The sequence below is a fragment of the Lolium rigidum genome, chromosome 7 (assembly GCF_022539505.1).
Source record: "Lolium rigidum isolate FL_2022 chromosome 7, APGP_CSIRO_Lrig_0.1, whole genome shotgun sequence".
NCBI lineage: Eukaryota > Viridiplantae > Streptophyta > Magnoliopsida > Poales > Poaceae > Lolium > Lolium rigidum.
In genome coordinates this window covers 56,475,813-56,492,049 of record NC_061514.1, presented here as the reverse complement: position 1 = coordinate 56,492,049, position 16,237 = coordinate 56,475,813, and the positions used below count along the sequence as shown (strand labels likewise).

Sequence of the window (16,237 nt, the reverse complement as noted above, 5' to 3'; positions counted from 1 at the left end):
TGGACACGAGACTGATGAACATTTGCCTCATGGCCAAATGGATTTGGAGGCTGTACGCTGGGGAGCAAGGCCTCTGGGCGGAGATCCTTAGGGCCAAGTATCTCGGGGAGAGGGACCTCCTTGCCGATAAGCACCGGCCCGGATCTCAATTTTGGAACGCTATCCAAAAGATCAAGCATGTCTTCGGCATGGGGGCCCGGCATGTTATCCACAATGGTCGCGCTACTAGATTCTGGGTGGACTGGTGGCATGAGAAGGGCCCCCTCAAGGACCTGTTCCCGGGTCTCTTCGCCATTGCGTCGGAACCCCTTGCCACGGTGGCCACGCTCTTCCTGGGTAACCAGTGTAGGCTCACGTTCCGCCGTGAGCTGGGCTTTGGGGAGCGTGTGGAGCTGGCCAACGTTGCCCGGCTGGTGGAGACCATCCACCTGTCGGAACCTCAGGACCGGATTTCGTGGTCCTTGGAACCAAATGGGAAGTTCTCCGTGCGTTCGCTTTACAAGAGCTTATGCCAAGGCATTCCCCACAAATACTATGGGATAGTGTGGGAGATCAAGGTGCCACTCAAAGTTCGCATCTTCCTCTGGCAACTTTCGAAACGCCGCCTCCCCTCCAATGACAATATCAGGAGACGCAAGGGTCCATCCAATGGTACTTGCGCCCTTTGCTTGGAGGTGGAGGATAACAACCACATCTTCTTTAGATGTCCACTGGCGCGCTTCATGTGGAGTGCTGTCAGAGACCTTCTTGGTTGTTCTTGGAACCCCTCGTGCTTTGCCGACATTTTTCGGTACATGCGCGCCCAAGTTGGCCAGACTAGGAGAGTTCTTTGGTTGGCTTGCGCTGCCCTTCTTTGGTCTCTTTGGAACGTTAGAAACAAATTCACCATTGAGGGTAGTTTCCCTACTAACCCGGCTAACGGCTCGTACAAAATGACTGTTTACCTGCGGGCTTGGAAGCTTACGGCTAGGAGCGGAGACCGTCAAGCGGTGGAGCTGGTGATTGGCAGGATCCGAGCTCTTCATGCTTCTATCAGAGATAGTGTCTAGTGTCTTGTGCTCCACTCTGGGGCCGAGCGGCGTCTGGTGGCGGCCGGTGTATCTTGGTGGCAGGCTTTGGCGTTGGGGCGTCGCCTCGTCATCGGTGGAACTTGGTCGTTTACCTTGTATCTTGTGCTGTCCAGGTCTTGTAACCTGTGTGTGTGGTTGTGTGGAGCATCCCTCCATCTTGTCGGGTCTTGTTAGTTGCTATGGATGATGTATGAATTCTGCCGTTGGGGCTTTATTAATTTAAAGCCGGGCTCTGCTCGAGCCTTATGTTTAAAAACTACAGACACTAACACGAGTTGTAGGTGTGTCACGAGTTCTATTAGAGCTTGTTGTAGTAGACAAATATGAAGTCGTCGTGCTAAGACTCCAAAGGACCAGTGTGCAGAAAGCAGCAACAGTCATCAAACATGAGACTCGTAGATTAAAAGAGTTGGACCTGAAACCACACCAACGAACACAAAAACCAACTGGGTCCTGGGAGATTCCTAGGTCGCACAACTCCACGTGCCCTTGGCTGGTGCTATACACACCACCAGAGTGAAAGTAAGGCGAAGATGACCTTATTTTAACTTCAAGATGTAGCCGCCTCACCATCTCAAAGAAGACACTAAAGGAAACAAAACAAAACACGCGAACCCTACCGCCAGCGAGGGCAGTGGTCCGTCACAGCTCTACGGCTCCAAGGCGACCAAAGGTAGAGCGGACCATCGACATCACTGACAAGGGAGACGAAAACCTAGATGGGTTTTTAGGAACGCCTAGTGCTCTCTATTAATTTAAAGCCGCAATAAAGTAGTATCCTGTATTGATATGAGCAAAATAGTTTCCAACAGGCCTCTCCAAATTAACCGACTAGTCCTATTCTTGTATATTGCAGTGTCGAACTCCGAAAGAAAAACGATATAATTCAACAAAGTGTCAGCTTCTCCACTCTTATATTACGGAAAAGAAAGCCCAAAACATATTTAGTACACCATGTTCAAAATTGAGTATGGATGGATATGGCACTTTAACACTTTACAGCCTCCTCCAAGTAGGTAGCACAGCAGGTTGGGTCGTTCTAAATAAATAACCAATCGATCGAACTGATGAACACCACAAAAAGTATGTACACTGTGTCAACAAATTTCCGCTTTACCAACATGGGACACACCAGCACCGGCCCAAAGCTGAATTTATCAAGTGATCCATGTAGTACATGCATATACTTCTCTTATGTGCCACGTGTTTTTGGTTGCATAGCATGTTGGCCACACCATGCATGCACACCTAGTCCCAAATATAGTTTCATGGAACACACTTTATTCACCTTCAGCAGACAGAAATTAATCTCCTCCGCCCGTGCGTGCGAGAATTGAAAAGCTTTTGGCAAATCTCTACACGGTTAATAAATGAGATTTTAAACGGATCCAAAATTTAAAATCATATCTTAACACGGGATTGTCTCAGACAAAAAATCTTAACAAAGAGATATGCAGAATTATTTGTGTACTAGCAGAAGTGCCCGTGCGTTGCATCGGGAAACAAATACTCAAACGCTCCATCAAACTATTCTATGTTGTGTTTTTATGGGAGTATTTTATTTTGCCTCATTCATATTGGCAATGAAAATAAATTATCCATTAACTAAAGTTTGGTCGGTTAATAAGAATACCCTAACATTAAGAGCTAGAGCATGAATCTATTTTTCACGAATTGTTCTGTTTAATGTAAAAAAAAAGTTAAGGTTTCAAAAATTCACTCAAATTATTTACGTTGGGCTTCCTAGGCCATGGTTCATGGTTGGGACCTGATTAAAATTAAATCTTTCTCAAATAATTTGTATATTTTCAATTGTTTAGTTTAAATTAAGTAAGCAAGATTTTAAAAAATCTCGAGTGTTTAAAACCTTTTAAAACCCCCAAACCTTTCTATCTTTTTCTCAAAATGAAAAATTAAAAAAATTAAGAATAAAAAAGGTAGAAGCCCCCCACTAAACTTGCCGCCCCAGGAAGGCCCCCTACCCAGCACCCAGCAGCCCAAGATGACTCCCGAATCGTACAGAACCCAACAAACTAACCCTACCTCGGTCGTCTCTCCTCCCAGCGCCGCCAGGAGCCGCTCGCTCCCAATCCCCTCCACCGGTCGGTCGCATCTGGGAGCCCTGCGGCCGGCCATCCGAGGCAGCAATTAGAGCCGCGCCTCCGCAACTGCCGTCGCCCCGCGCGGTCGACAGAGAAGTAGTGGCACACACAGTCGCGCGACCTTCTCGCCGGACCGGCCGGCTGCTTGATTTTGATTTTGCTTTGGATTTCCGTTCCTTCCCTTTCCATCTGAGCATGGAGCATGGAAGGATTCTGTTGCGTGCTCCCTCTCGCTTGCCTTCCTTCGTAGTACCAATCAATGGTTACTACTACTATTTCTTGTTTGATTAGCTTGCTGCTATACCCGTAATCCCGCGTATATGAAGTAGAGGCGCTCTAATTCCTTTTTGATTTCCTTTCTCAATCTAAATCCTTTCGCGGGCTCCATATTTGGAGATGTTTTCTGATTTCCTTCCTCAATCAGATTCCTTTCTCGATGGGTCCTTCCTTCTTAAATTCCACTCCTTAATTCGGGTCTCGTTCAATGCGTGGGCTTCATATTTGGAGATGTTTGTTATTCCAAATCAGCTTGTTATAACCCAGGAAACTTAGGTATATAAATCGGTAGAATTCGGTATATGCAAGCGATGTGGGACTATTGTTGACACATAATTCCGTGCGTGAGGCAGGGCTATGATATTTTGACCAAAGAAGCCCAACATAGAAGCCAATACAGGCCCCGAACCGGTACATGGCGTGCCTACCGAAGCTACAGAGGAACGGGATTGAAATTAGCGAACCGGTACGCTAGCATTGGATGGCAATTGCAGTATTATGGATTTTGGTGGGAGGGTAAAATGGTCCAAAAAAAACGTTGACGAAATTTTTTGGCAGAAACCTTAGCTCCTTTATTATTAGGTATATATATATATATATAGATATACCGTACTAAAAGCACCAAAGCAATGCAGGAAACGCTGGGCTCGCTTAACGGAAATCGCGCAGGAAGGCAGCACGACGGGCCCACCTGTCGGCCCCTCCAGCGGTGCAGGACTGCAGGTACACGACGGGGCTGCACGTACGGGCGCCAAATAAATCGGGCAGGCGAGATCAGTGGTGGGGCTCGTTCCGTTAGAGCGGGGCCCTCGCCGGCCATCGCTCCGTCTGATCCTACTCTCGCGCCACATCCTACGGTCCAGATCCGATCCGATCCCACCACCCCGGTCTTCTCCTCCCCCGCCACGGCCGCCTTCCTCTGCTGCCTCTTCTCCCCGGTCTCTGTTCCCCTTCCTTCTGTTTAAGCTTCTATCTCTCTCCGTCGCTCTATGCGAGTCGTCTGTGGTTTCCCGGCATCTATATATAACAACTCCACTGCTTCTTCCAACCCCTGCTCTCTCTCTTTCCCGGGGGATTTAATCTAGACTAGACTCTTTCCCGGCCTGTTTCATCGGACGGATATCATCGGAGCAGGCGAAGGCGAACAAAGAAGGAAGGTTGGTTCCTCTTATCCCATAGATTTCTCTTCAGGTTTTACCTTTGATCATGCCACCCTATCTCCGTAGGTTTTCCTTTGTTTGGTGTTTGTTCTTGTCCACCCCTCTCTGAAGTCTGAACTGGTCTGTGTTCGTACGATTTTCAATCAGTTCAGCCGGGCAGATGAAATCGATCACCCGTGCGATTCGTCTCGTCTCTTTTCGTTTCGTTTCGTTTCGGGATTTCTACGATTACGCTGTTCCTCCCGCGTTTGTAAACCCGGCGAGATTAGTACTAAAAAACAAATACTGATGGAGCCGTCGATTAAGCCACTTGTGCAAACGGATGGCCGGAGCCGCCATGGCAGTTCTTGATCGGCTTCTTCGCTTCCGACTCTCTGTGGCCCAATCCATCTGCCCGCCGGCATACGGCCGGTATCTGTTCCCTGCATGTTCCGGCCGGTTGCTTGGATTGGGTGCCATGGAGGAACCCAACAGTTTTCTCGTCCCCGCTTCTCTTTTTTCAGTTAGAAAACGTAGATACCATGTCATCAATCTGGTAGGGAACAGATACGAGGCGTTTATGTAGCCCGTACGCGTCAACTGCCTCCCCCTTTCCTCCGATTTCCGGAAGCAGGGGAACCAGTACGCCTTTCGGTTCAGCATACAGTACTCCACGATGTGCCGTGCTAGGGTGGGTAATAGCGATTTGACCCCACGAATGAGGGATAAGTTTCTTTTCAGGGAAAAAAAAGAGGAGATGATTAAGGGCAAAAACATAGCGCTGTACATAACATGGCTCAGGGTCAGTTCGATGATGATCATACATGGTGCGTTCTGGAATCTAGATTTTACCAATCCCGGTAAAACTGCGTTGTTGCATCAATCAGGTAAAAGATGCATTTTAGAAGAAGCGATGCCATGCGGAACCGTAGCCAATATCGGAGTATATTCTCTTGTAAATGTTTGACTAAGAAATTTCTATTATATGATAGTAGTATCTATTTATACTCCGAAGGTTATGTATAGCTACATGGAGGACCACCACACCCAACTGAAGGAGCATACTCGGAGTATTTTATTGTACTAGGCGTTGATGTTGATTCCGTACGGTTTTTCAGTTAGGCATATTGCCATCACATGCCTGCTAAATCTTTGCAACGTTTCTGTACTACCAACTGTTTTTATGTCATCTTGCATTGTACTAAGACTTGACAGTATCATTGTGTGCTGTTGCAATTGCAAGTAACCCAGAAACCGGGTATTGGACAGTTCGCCACACTTTATTTTGCAATTTGATTATTTGCTACACCCTGTGTCAATTTGACACTCCTATATATGTTCAGACTTGTCTCAGTTAACAGTTGAATCATGTCATGACTGGTTTAATTCTGTTCTAACAAATACAAATCTGTATTGTCAACCATTTTCAGTGATCATCTACCATGGATGAACACATGGGAAGACGCACGGTGGGCGGCCTCCTCTTCACCAAGGGGGGCTCGATCCTGCTCTTCAGAGAAGACAGCTCGCGCCCAAAGCCCGGGCGCCCGCAAAGCAATGGCTGCAAGGGTGCTCGGCATCCGGCCGACAAAGGCCGGCCAACGCACAGGGCTGCGGCAGCAGCAGCAGACACACCAGCAACACCGACCCCTCGGAGATCGCAACCTCTGAGGAAACCTCCACAGGGGAGCAGCAATGCAGCGAGCTCCTGTAGCGAAACCGACAACGGCGCCACAAGGGAGGCGACGGCTCCCGTTGCCGGGCGTGACCTGCTGGCACGTCTCAAGGACAGGGTAAGCGCATCGAGGAAGCGGTCGCTGGCCAGGGAGATGAGCAGCCCCTCGTCGTCCTCCGGTGGATTCAGCGCCACCTCTTCGAGCAGTGGCGGTGCCCGGTCGTCCGTAACGAGGCCGTCGCACCGTGCCGCGTCCCGGGTGAGGAAAGGGGATGGAGGCGAAAATGCAGTAGGCGGTGGTGCTGGCCGCGTGCGTAGGGACAATAGTGCCGGTAGTGGTGGTGGTGGCGCCAGGAGGAATTCAGATGATTTGGTGAGGCCTGAGCCGGCGGCCTTGAGGGAACGCCCGGCGCCCGGCGAAGGGTACTTCTCCGGGTTCTTGGCGAGGTACAGAAGCAGTCTCCAGGAAAGAGTGTCTCTGGTAGACGGCGCTGAGGATTCCAGCGGATACTGGCGCTTCGACGTCGAAGGCAGCGAGGAGGTAAACTCCACTCTGTCACTCACTGCATCGTGATCATCCCAAAAGACTTGGGGAATTGAACGAACAATGTGTCTAAACATTGCAATTGCGTTGTGCTTTCTTAGCTCGAGAACTTCTTCATGCGCAGCGACCGGCACCGGGCGATGAGGATGGACATCGACGGCATGTCTTACGAGGTAGGTTCATGACTGGTACATTTGGCGTGCATCAGGTTTTGCCTGTTCTTGGATCATCTCAGCTGACACTTTGTTCTGCAGGAACTGCTTGCGTTGGGTGACCGAATCGGCACGGTGAATACCGGGCTCTCAGAGGACGCATTGTACAAGTGCCTGAAGCGAAGCCTGTACATGGCCACGGCCCCTGAGACGCATCAAGATTGTGACAGAAAATGCAGCATATGCCAGGTGAGTTCATCGCCAGAATTTTACTGTCACTCTAAATTCTCGTGAAGCGAAAAGCCTCTGATCCGTGTGAATTTTCAGGAGGAGTACTCGGGTGGCGAGGAGGTGGGCAAGATGGCGTGCATGCACTTCTACCACATCGCCTGCATACAACATTGGCTCCGGCAGAAGAACTGGTGCCCCATCTGCAAATCAGTCGCCGCCAAGACCAACTAGCTAGCAGCTGCGTGCTTGTTCAGTCACACACTGTAAAAAGAATTTTCATTCATGTCTAGACACAAATCTGCATTCTTTTTTCTCTTCTGCTCTTCTATAGAACGAGTCATTTGTTTGGGCCTGCAAGACTTCTTGGTTTCCTTGTTCAGTTCACAAGGTTCAGTGAACAAAGAAAAAGAAACGGGAAATAAAGGTGGTAGTAGTTTCTTTTGTCAGTGCTGTTTAGTGCATATTTATTTGTGCTGTACATAGTCACTTTTTTGTCATCATAATATTTGTTTGAACGGTAGTTACAATTAGTTATCGTATCCGTATGGTATTTGCCAACTGACACTTCTTTAAGATGGTACGCGCCCTGGTCTGATCTTAGTCGACGGCATGTCCCTGCTCCCTTCAACCTATAATTGTCGACGTGTGCATCCACAGGCTATACCTTATCCTCCGCACACGGGTTAATCAACTTCGAAATCAAATATGCAAAGTAGTTGGAGACGTACACAAATCTCATCCATACGAATACAGACGTTGACAGGAACGATACTGATAACCCTACTTGCGAGACACATTTGTTCCTTTCTTACTTTTCTTTCTTCACAGTTCCTTTCATGGTTGAAGAGCGATACGATAAGACCACACAACACAGAAGCAGTTGCAACCGGTGGGGAATATCTCTACTTTGTCTACGTCTCTACGACAATGGCTGGTCTTTCCATAAGAACCCCAGGTCACCAGAATTGGGACACTGCCAAATATTTCTCCAATCCTACATCCAGAATCGCATCATGTCTATGCTCAAAATACAGAAGAAGAAAAATGCCTGCACAATGTCCACGGCGTCATTCCTTTGTACTAAAGCATTATGATAAGCGTAAATAAATTGATAGCAAAATAGTAGAATCCCTTTGTTATTAAGGTGACCACCAGCAAGTTCCGAAAGTCGCTACAATATGTACAGATCTTGATAGAAAATTACAGACAACAGTCTGCAAACAATTGGTAGATATCCATATCCTAGCCCGATGCAGAATAACACACCATCCAATATCCACATAACCAAGAAGCAGCACGAAACTATGGCATGCCATTATTCACTTCTTTTCGTCATGACTGAGCACACTAGATTGAGTTCACTGAAGATAGATCACACGATACAGCCACTGGGGCAGTTTTGTTATTCGGTGCTGGCCTCCTTCTACATATCCAGGAAATAAGCATATGCAGAGGTGGAGAAGATGAGGAAAGATGGCCTGTAAGTCCACCTTGCCAGCCAAAGCACAAGGTAATATAAGTGTCATGAAGTGTCCCTGCGGAAACCAATGAGTCACAAGTTAAAATCGAAAGTGATAACATTTGAAATGCCTATCTAGAACTACTCATATATTATGGATGTAACATCTCCATTTCACAGAGTATTCGAACTTTTCAACCACAAGGTGAAATTTCCGATGACTTTCCCCATCGTCATCCTCTATATACCTCCATGTTTGTGCATGTGGCATTGGTGAGTATTTTTTTCCCTATTCTACTCAAACCATACGTTTTTTTAATGCGTGATCTGATCAAGTATGGATATACCAAGATTGGACCAATTGATGATAAGTGTTGGAATTTCTCACCACAACTCATAAGCATGTTGGGTTATATTTGGTCATATGCAATTGGCTACATGTCAGTCTGTCAGACTGATTCACAGCCAATACAGACTGCCGACAGCATTAGCTGGCAAAGTATGGTTCTGGTCTTGGGCATGATCACCACGCAATGTGGCTCTACCTTTTCCCAGAGAGTGTAATCCGTTTTGGTGGCAGCAATTTTCCTGGCTCCTCAGTATAATTAATAGTCATGTTCCATATAGAAAAACTGATCGCCCCTTATTGCACAGGCACTTCGACAGTTTAGGTCGTAGATCTCTCGCCCAAACATTGAAAATCCCCATGCCTTTTTTGGAGCATGGGTTAGGCAAGGAGAAGAAAGATCGAAGACCTAGCTTCAGTATTCAAGTCAAAACTAAACATGCAACTGGTTTTTTTATTCTACAATTACAACCACATTCCTAAACGCTTCCAAGAACACAGACAAATTGAATTGTAAACAGTGCAGAAGTCTCAAGTTAACTTATCTTGTCTCTATATGATCTTGTAGTTACAGCAGGATGTAGGAAAACTAGTTCAATGTTCAACTATCCAACCAAAAAGTTGCCAAACAAAGGCAAAGCATTACCTGTACGTGACGCCCCAAGTGAGGATTTTCATCCATGAAGAACCTTGTCCGGATCTAACTGACCACTATAGTAACTGGAAGGAACAGCTGAGAGCTCCAACCTCCCTTTCCACTCTTCACCAGGCTTCAAAGTAATGGGTTTCTCAACAGCTGCAGGCTCCACACACAACATCTGCTTATATTCTTCATCACCAAAATCTTGAATGGTCTTTGACCTCTTGTCCCATGGATTCCATACAACTACAGAGGGCAAAATCATAGCAGAAGGATGAGTGTAGTACCAGGAAAATCAAAACATTAACACAGATATGTACAATATTCACTAGCAATTTAGCTTACCAGCATCTGGAAGCCCATCTTTCCTAAGGACGAATGTTCTTTTCTTCTCATGATCAATAATTGCAATTTTTGGTGGTGCGTCCAGATATATTTTGTCAACCTTCACATCAAAGTTTAGAGGTCAGCAACTGAAGCCTCATATATCAAATGTAACAGGTAAGTGCTTTATTTACCTCTGATTCAAACACAATAGCATCTCCCTGCTCTGTGAATCGCTTCTTCCCGTCAAGGTTGTCAAAGTAGTCCAATGTCTCCAGTCCTTCAATACGCACTTCGCTAAGGAATTTTACAGTTTCAGTAAGCACAAATAATAAAGTTCTGAACTCTCAAGTACTGGAAAAGGTGAAGCTACAGAAATTAAAATTAAAAATGCTCAATGTTATTCACCAAAATGTGCATTTAAGATCACCTTTTGTTTTTACTCACAACAGGAACTGTGCACCAATGTGCTTGCACAGTTGCACTGAGGTAACACTTAAGTTACAGACTTCATCAATGTGTAATGGAAGGAAAACCATAGAATCCAGTTCCACAGCTTCCACTATCTAAGCATGAGGACTGAATATCCTAACACCATGCTTTCCTCTAGCCTCATAGGTCATACCCTCACTGTTTCCAGTATCTAATCATGAGGGCGAAATATACTAACACCGCTTTCATCTACTCTAAGACTCTCAGTTTCCCTTTCACCTGAAGATACTCTACAAAAAATTTAAACACGCCCAATACTCAATAAAGGAGTTGCATCTACCAGCCTTGGTTCAATACAAATGTAACAACAACAAAAAAAGAATTCTAACAAGAATTTTGTCTACAATTGCTCCCTTTGTTTAATCGAAACTACTGATCTTGGACTCTTGGTAGAGAAAGGTGGGCTGGTGGTGCACTGTTGCCTAGTAATGGAAACTCATATACCACTGGACTGCCTTACACAAACACAATTTCAGTTTTCCAGTTCTGAACTTTGGAGAAGTTCCAGGTCAAAATATCCGGGGATTTAAACTTTTGAGAATGGAGGAAAAGGGAATTGCAAAGCTTGCATGTACCTTATGTCAGACACGGAGAAGTATGTGTGATATGCAAATGTAAATGAGAAAGGTCTTCCATCAGCGTTGGTGTTTCTTATTCGAGAAGTGAGAAGCAAATCTCCTTTAGGTCCAAGAGCAACTCTTAACCGATATTCAAAGCTGCAACCATAGTTGTCCAAAGACATGTGAGGACCAGAACCAGATATTTGCATCATGAAGAAAAGGAACAAAACATGATCTCTGGATGGTTGAACTTGAACCTGTGAGGCCAAATCTTGAGATCTTCTTCAGAAGGCTTTAGAATGAGATCGGCAAAAGTTTTAATAGCTGTATTTACTGGGAGAGGTGGAGGATTATCATCAATTAACCATAACCTGTTCCTTGCAAATCCATGTTTCTCGATATTCCCATGTGTACCAAACTGCATTTATATGGTTCTTTTAGATGACTGTAGCAGGCGAAAAGTTTATAATGTGTTTACAGAAGTCAACATAGATGAAGTTTCCATACTTGAGGAAAGCAAATGGGTATGCCACCATGAATTGCTCCTGGAGACTTGAAAATGGCCTGAAAAGAATTGTATTTTGAGACCACAATTCAGAGATGCTATAATCACTGCAGTAACACACATAAATTCATAATTCAGCAAGATATGCATGTATTATAGTGGGAGATTTCTCATTTAATGGGGTTAAACTTCCTTGGTGTAAAAGAAATAAAACATCTGTAATGGATAAAATAGCCAGTTCAGGCGAAAATGAGGGAGTGGTTTGTGGCTATGCTCAAAAGGACACTTGGTCAAATGGGGACAAACAACAAAATTAATTAGTGGGACAAGGATGACAAGGATGTGTCAATGCATGTTATAAAAGTTTATCGATGCAACAAATTAATGTCTTAGCTAATGAGGTCATCCCTGACCTCATGAATGGTTATGTACCTTGCTGCTTACAAAAAGCAACTCATCCCCATGGTCATTCTTCCAAGAGGTTACTTGCCCACCATATAGACGGACCTAGTAAAAGAAAGGACATTTGATTAGCATGACCGGTCTAAGTCTAAAAAGGTGATGATAATTGGCAATAATTCAACATGGGGGTCCAGCCATAAATATGTAGATTGCAGCGTAGATAATGCTTGAGATTTGGAAATATAATGGAGTAAAGGTTATGCGATAATGCACAAGAATTTAAAATGGGTAATCTGAATCCTAGTCACATGCAAAGCACGGCACTAAACAGAAGTTCAGAACCTCCTTGACTGACAAGCTATGACAAGAGAGAAGAAAAAGGGATTGGCCTAAACATCTGGGCAACACTAAATGCTCACCTACTCATTGGTACAACTCATTCGTCTAAAAAGGACACTATCGTCTTTGTAACAATAATTCCACAGTCCACAAGCAGGTTTCCCTAACCACTTGGCAATTGGCACGGATATACTACTTAGAAATGCCATACGATGGCAAATTACTTTTAATGAGGTCAAATTTGACCCTTTTTTCTATCTTACAATTCTTAATAAGCTATATATAAGTGCTCCTCCGAGACTGAGATAAACAAAATTAGTTGCAACTTTGGCAAAATTAGCCGCAAAAAAAACAGCATGGAAATAAGATTTTCATGTTAGGAAATTGAACAACTGACATAAAACTAGTGGATTTTGTCTACTAGCCCCTCCACTCCAATAATACACGCCTAGTAAACAAAACAACACATACTGAAGTTCATCTTGAAATTCTAAAGTTGTCTTTAGCACAGGTAAGTTCACAGGTCCAACTGTCCAAACACCTCCAATAGCTGGGTGCCTCGGTCCAGCGAGACGCTGTCATGCTAAGCAGCTGGCATTAGCTGACAACTACACGCACCGAAAGGATCACATCAATCCAAGTTAAATTCAGTACGTGGCTCACCAGGCCTAACACGCCAGAACTAAAAACAGAAACTCACACTGTGCTTTGGTTCCCTCCCACTACTTGCCATAAAAAAACTCAAGGACGATAGCACCTCCCCTAAAAGGGCCATCAGACGCATACGGGACCAAATGCAAGGGAACAGCGGGGATTATCCGTCGTGGAGAGATAGGTGAGGGGGTAACCTAGTAGTCCCTCTCGCTTTCCAGTAGCATAGTCGGTGCGTCTCTTTTCCGGTAGGTCCGCAGGGCAGGATAATTGCCTGCGTCAGACTAAAGTCTTATCACCAGAAACATTTCACAGTCCACTCCAGCTACCAAAGCTGTGGATGCTACAGTGATGTATGACCACCAAAACAACATCTGATTTCAGCCAAATTCGCACTGCTTTTTTCTCACTGGAGCCAGCCAACTCGCGGATCCTCAACGATTGAACAGCGCCGCTAGATTCCAGCAGAAACAGGGGCTCCACTTAGCCAGACGGTGAAGGGTGAACCCTATCGCTGTCAGCGCGGATCGCTTGTTCATCTACCGGAGCACAAAATCAGTCCTTTTGCACCAAAAAGATAACAATTTGCGCACCCTGAACGCTTCATTTGGAAACCGACGCCCTGAAAACGAGCGCCCGTCGGCTAAACTCGCAACGGATCCGCGGGAAATGCGCCTCAAATCGACTCGGGGCGGTTGCTCTGGAAAAAAAAAGGCGACTTGGAAGGGGGGAGGGGGCGAGAAGCGCGTATACCTCGGCGGAGAAGCCGCGCGGGTCGCGGAGCACGATCTTGTCGAGGCCGGAGGGGCCCTTGGCGCGCTCCAGGAGCGGCGGCTGCAGCTTGGGCGACTTGGGCGTCGGGGGCGGCGAGGACGCGCCGGCCATTCCCAATCCCACCACGCGCGCGAAACGGCGAAAGAACCAGCACCACCACACCCCTGGAGCTCCCTAGCGGGCGGCGAGAGGGCGAGTGAGAGGGAGAGGCAGTGGAGTGGAGAAGAGAGGAATCCGAAGTGTGACGGCGAGTACTTATAGCCGAGGCGAGGAGGAAGAAGGACCCAACCCAATTGGTCTGGCTACTGGTGGAGCGAGCGAGCCGGGCTGAGCTGACCTATCGTTGGGCACGTCAATGTACATATGCTTTGCTGGCGTGTCCGGTCAAGCCTCGGTGTCATCCATGTCATCATATGGTCAACTATTTGTACTGAGGTTTTGTCTGTGAATGTTTTAGGTCACTATCGCAAACTAAAGTTGAATCTAGTCATTCCAAGTTACTACGGGGCATAAGCTTATATCGAAATGGGGATATGCAACGATGATGCACTCCCTCCGTCCCTGTTAAATCGACGCAACATGTTGTAGACGCATGTATATAGATGCCTCGTGTTTGGTGTTGATTGAGTAGGAACTAGGTAGTAGTAGATATTTAAGAAATAAAAAGGAAGATAAAAAAATCGAGGTTTATTTACAAATACAAAGGGGCATAATATTTTTGCGAAGATACTTGGCACAAGCCACAACATCAAATGCATGTTTGGATTGAAGGCATACCTTGCAACGCCACATATTACGCATGCCACACCCTCTTAGTCTACTGTTAGGGTTTTTGCCTCACTTGTGGATCACCACGATATTTTTACACCCTGCTCACGTGTCACACACAATATTTCTCACCAAGTCTTTGCCACAAGTGTGTAGAGAAATTTGCTCACCGCAAAAATTGCGGCTTCCGGCGCATTTGGAACAAATAGTGTGGCATGGTTAGGCGTTAAACAGAGAGGCCCTAAATTACAAGCTGAGTAGATGAGTAACCAACAATTGGAGAACCATGACAAGATGTGACCAAAAACACCTAGGACCGCTCCTATCTTCTGAGGCAATAACTTAAAGAAAAGAAGTGAAATGAAGTTTTCCATCCTAAGTGCTTTTGTTGTTAATGACAATACGATTAGCGGACTAACCACGTGCTTCTCGGCTTTATGATAGTGTATATACATAAGCATAGATGGTGGAGAGTAGAGACCCCTCATGGTGAAGAGAGAAAAGATACGGAATCTGTACGATTTTCATTTATTGAGTTGTTAGGAAAATGAACTATCGCGGCGGGGGGGAGGGGGGTCTACTTACATAAGTCCATATGTTGCAGTTGCACCTCATAGACCTTCTCATGGCCGACACCAACTTCCCTATCTATTGTATGTTGTGTTTGTCCTATGGAGGCACGGATGTTTTGGGGTTATACCCCGTATATTCTGGCCCTTGAGGTAGTGGCAGAAATATTCGGGGCATTTTTTGTGTGTTTCACTTGGCGCATCGCATTAGAATCGCCTGGATATTTCTCCCGTGACTAAAAGGACATTTTGTCTTGGCCCTCCCTCAGCTTTTGGGGAAATTTTGGTGCGTGGAAGTTGACCTGCCACACTAGACTTGCCAAAAAAATGTCGTAAGAGGTCAGGAACATCCGCCCCCGAAAGATTTGACCATGGAGAAACGCACACCGGATATAAGTGTAGGGATTCGCTGCATAGAAAACAAAAAATTTCCTACCGCGAGAACGCAATCCAAGCCAAGATGCAATCTAGAAGACGGGAGCAACGAGGGGATGATCGAGACTCACCCTTGAAGATTTCCAAAGCCTACAAGAGTAAGCTCTTGTTGTTGCGGTAGATGATCACTTGCCGCTTGCAAAAGCGCGTAGAAGATCTTGATCACGGTGCCACGATCGGGAAGCACCTCCGTACTCGGTCACACGTTCGGTGTTGATGAAGATGACGTCCTTCTCCCCGTTCCAGCGGGCAGCGGAAGTAGTAGCTCCTCCTTGAATCCGGCAAGCACGACGGCGTGGTGGCGGTGGCGATGGAGAACTCCGGTGGAGCTTCGCTAAGCGTGCGGGAGAGGTGGAGGAGAGGGGGCGGCTAGGGTTTGGGAGAGGGGTGGCCGGCCACTAAGGGGGTGCGGCCAAGCTATGGCTTGTGGTGGCCGGCCCCCTCCCCTATGCCCCTCATTATATAGGTGGATCCCCAAGTGTTGAAATACAAGTCTTCGAATAAAACCCCAACACAAGAACCTTCCATGTAGTAGGGAAACCTACCCAAGGTGGGACTCCCACCTCAAGTGGGATTCCCCCCTTCCATGTGGGAGGGTGGTGATGACCCACAAGTATAGGGGATCGCAGCAGTCTTCGAGGGAAGTAAAACCCAAATTTATTGATTCGACACAAGGGGAGGTAAAGAATACTTATAAGCCTTAACAACTGAGTTGTCAATTCAGCTGCACCTGGAAAAGCACTAGCAACAGGGGTGATGTGAAAGTAGCAAGAATATGAGAGCA

General features: G+C 46.3%; 2 protein-coding genes across 3 annotated transcripts; one reads left to right on the top strand and one right to left on the bottom strand.

Moving 5' to 3' along the window:
* The first annotated feature begins 4,408 nt into the window (after positions 1-4,408).
* Positions 4,409-7,515, top strand: LOC124676340 (probable E3 ubiquitin-protein ligase RHG1A). Of its 2 annotated transcripts, none has more exons than XM_047212420.1 (5): positions 4,409-4,605; positions 6,008-6,803; positions 6,908-6,979; positions 7,061-7,207; positions 7,286-7,515. In XM_047212420.1, the coding sequence occupies exons 2-5, from the start codon at positions 6,030-6,032 to the stop codon at positions 7,418-7,420; spliced, it is 1,128 nt and encodes a 375-aa protein (XP_047068376.1). In that variant the 5' UTR covers positions 4,409-4,605; positions 6,008-6,029; the 3' UTR covers positions 7,421-7,515. The 2 variants fall into 2 exon arrangements, with proteins under 2 accessions (XP_047068376.1, XP_047068375.1); XM_047212419.1 differs by having other exon boundaries at positions 4,411-4,605; positions 6,018-6,803.
* A 782-nt stretch (positions 7,516-8,297) lies between these two features.
* Positions 8,298-13,793, bottom strand: LOC124673577 (putative glucose-6-phosphate 1-epimerase). The gene is made up of 9 exons (XM_047209626.1): positions 13,661-13,793; positions 11,948-12,022; positions 11,518-11,574; positions 11,268-11,428; positions 11,026-11,166; positions 10,153-10,255; positions 9,980-10,079; positions 9,641-9,880; positions 8,298-8,724 (listed from the first exon to the last, which is right to left on the bottom strand). The coding sequence occupies exons 1-8, from the start codon at positions 13,790-13,792 to the stop codon at positions 9,669-9,671; spliced, it is 981 nt and encodes a 326-aa protein (XP_047065582.1). The 5' UTR covers position 13,793; the 3' UTR covers positions 8,298-8,724; positions 9,641-9,668.
* Between the last annotated feature and the right edge of the window lie 2,444 nt (positions 13,794-16,237).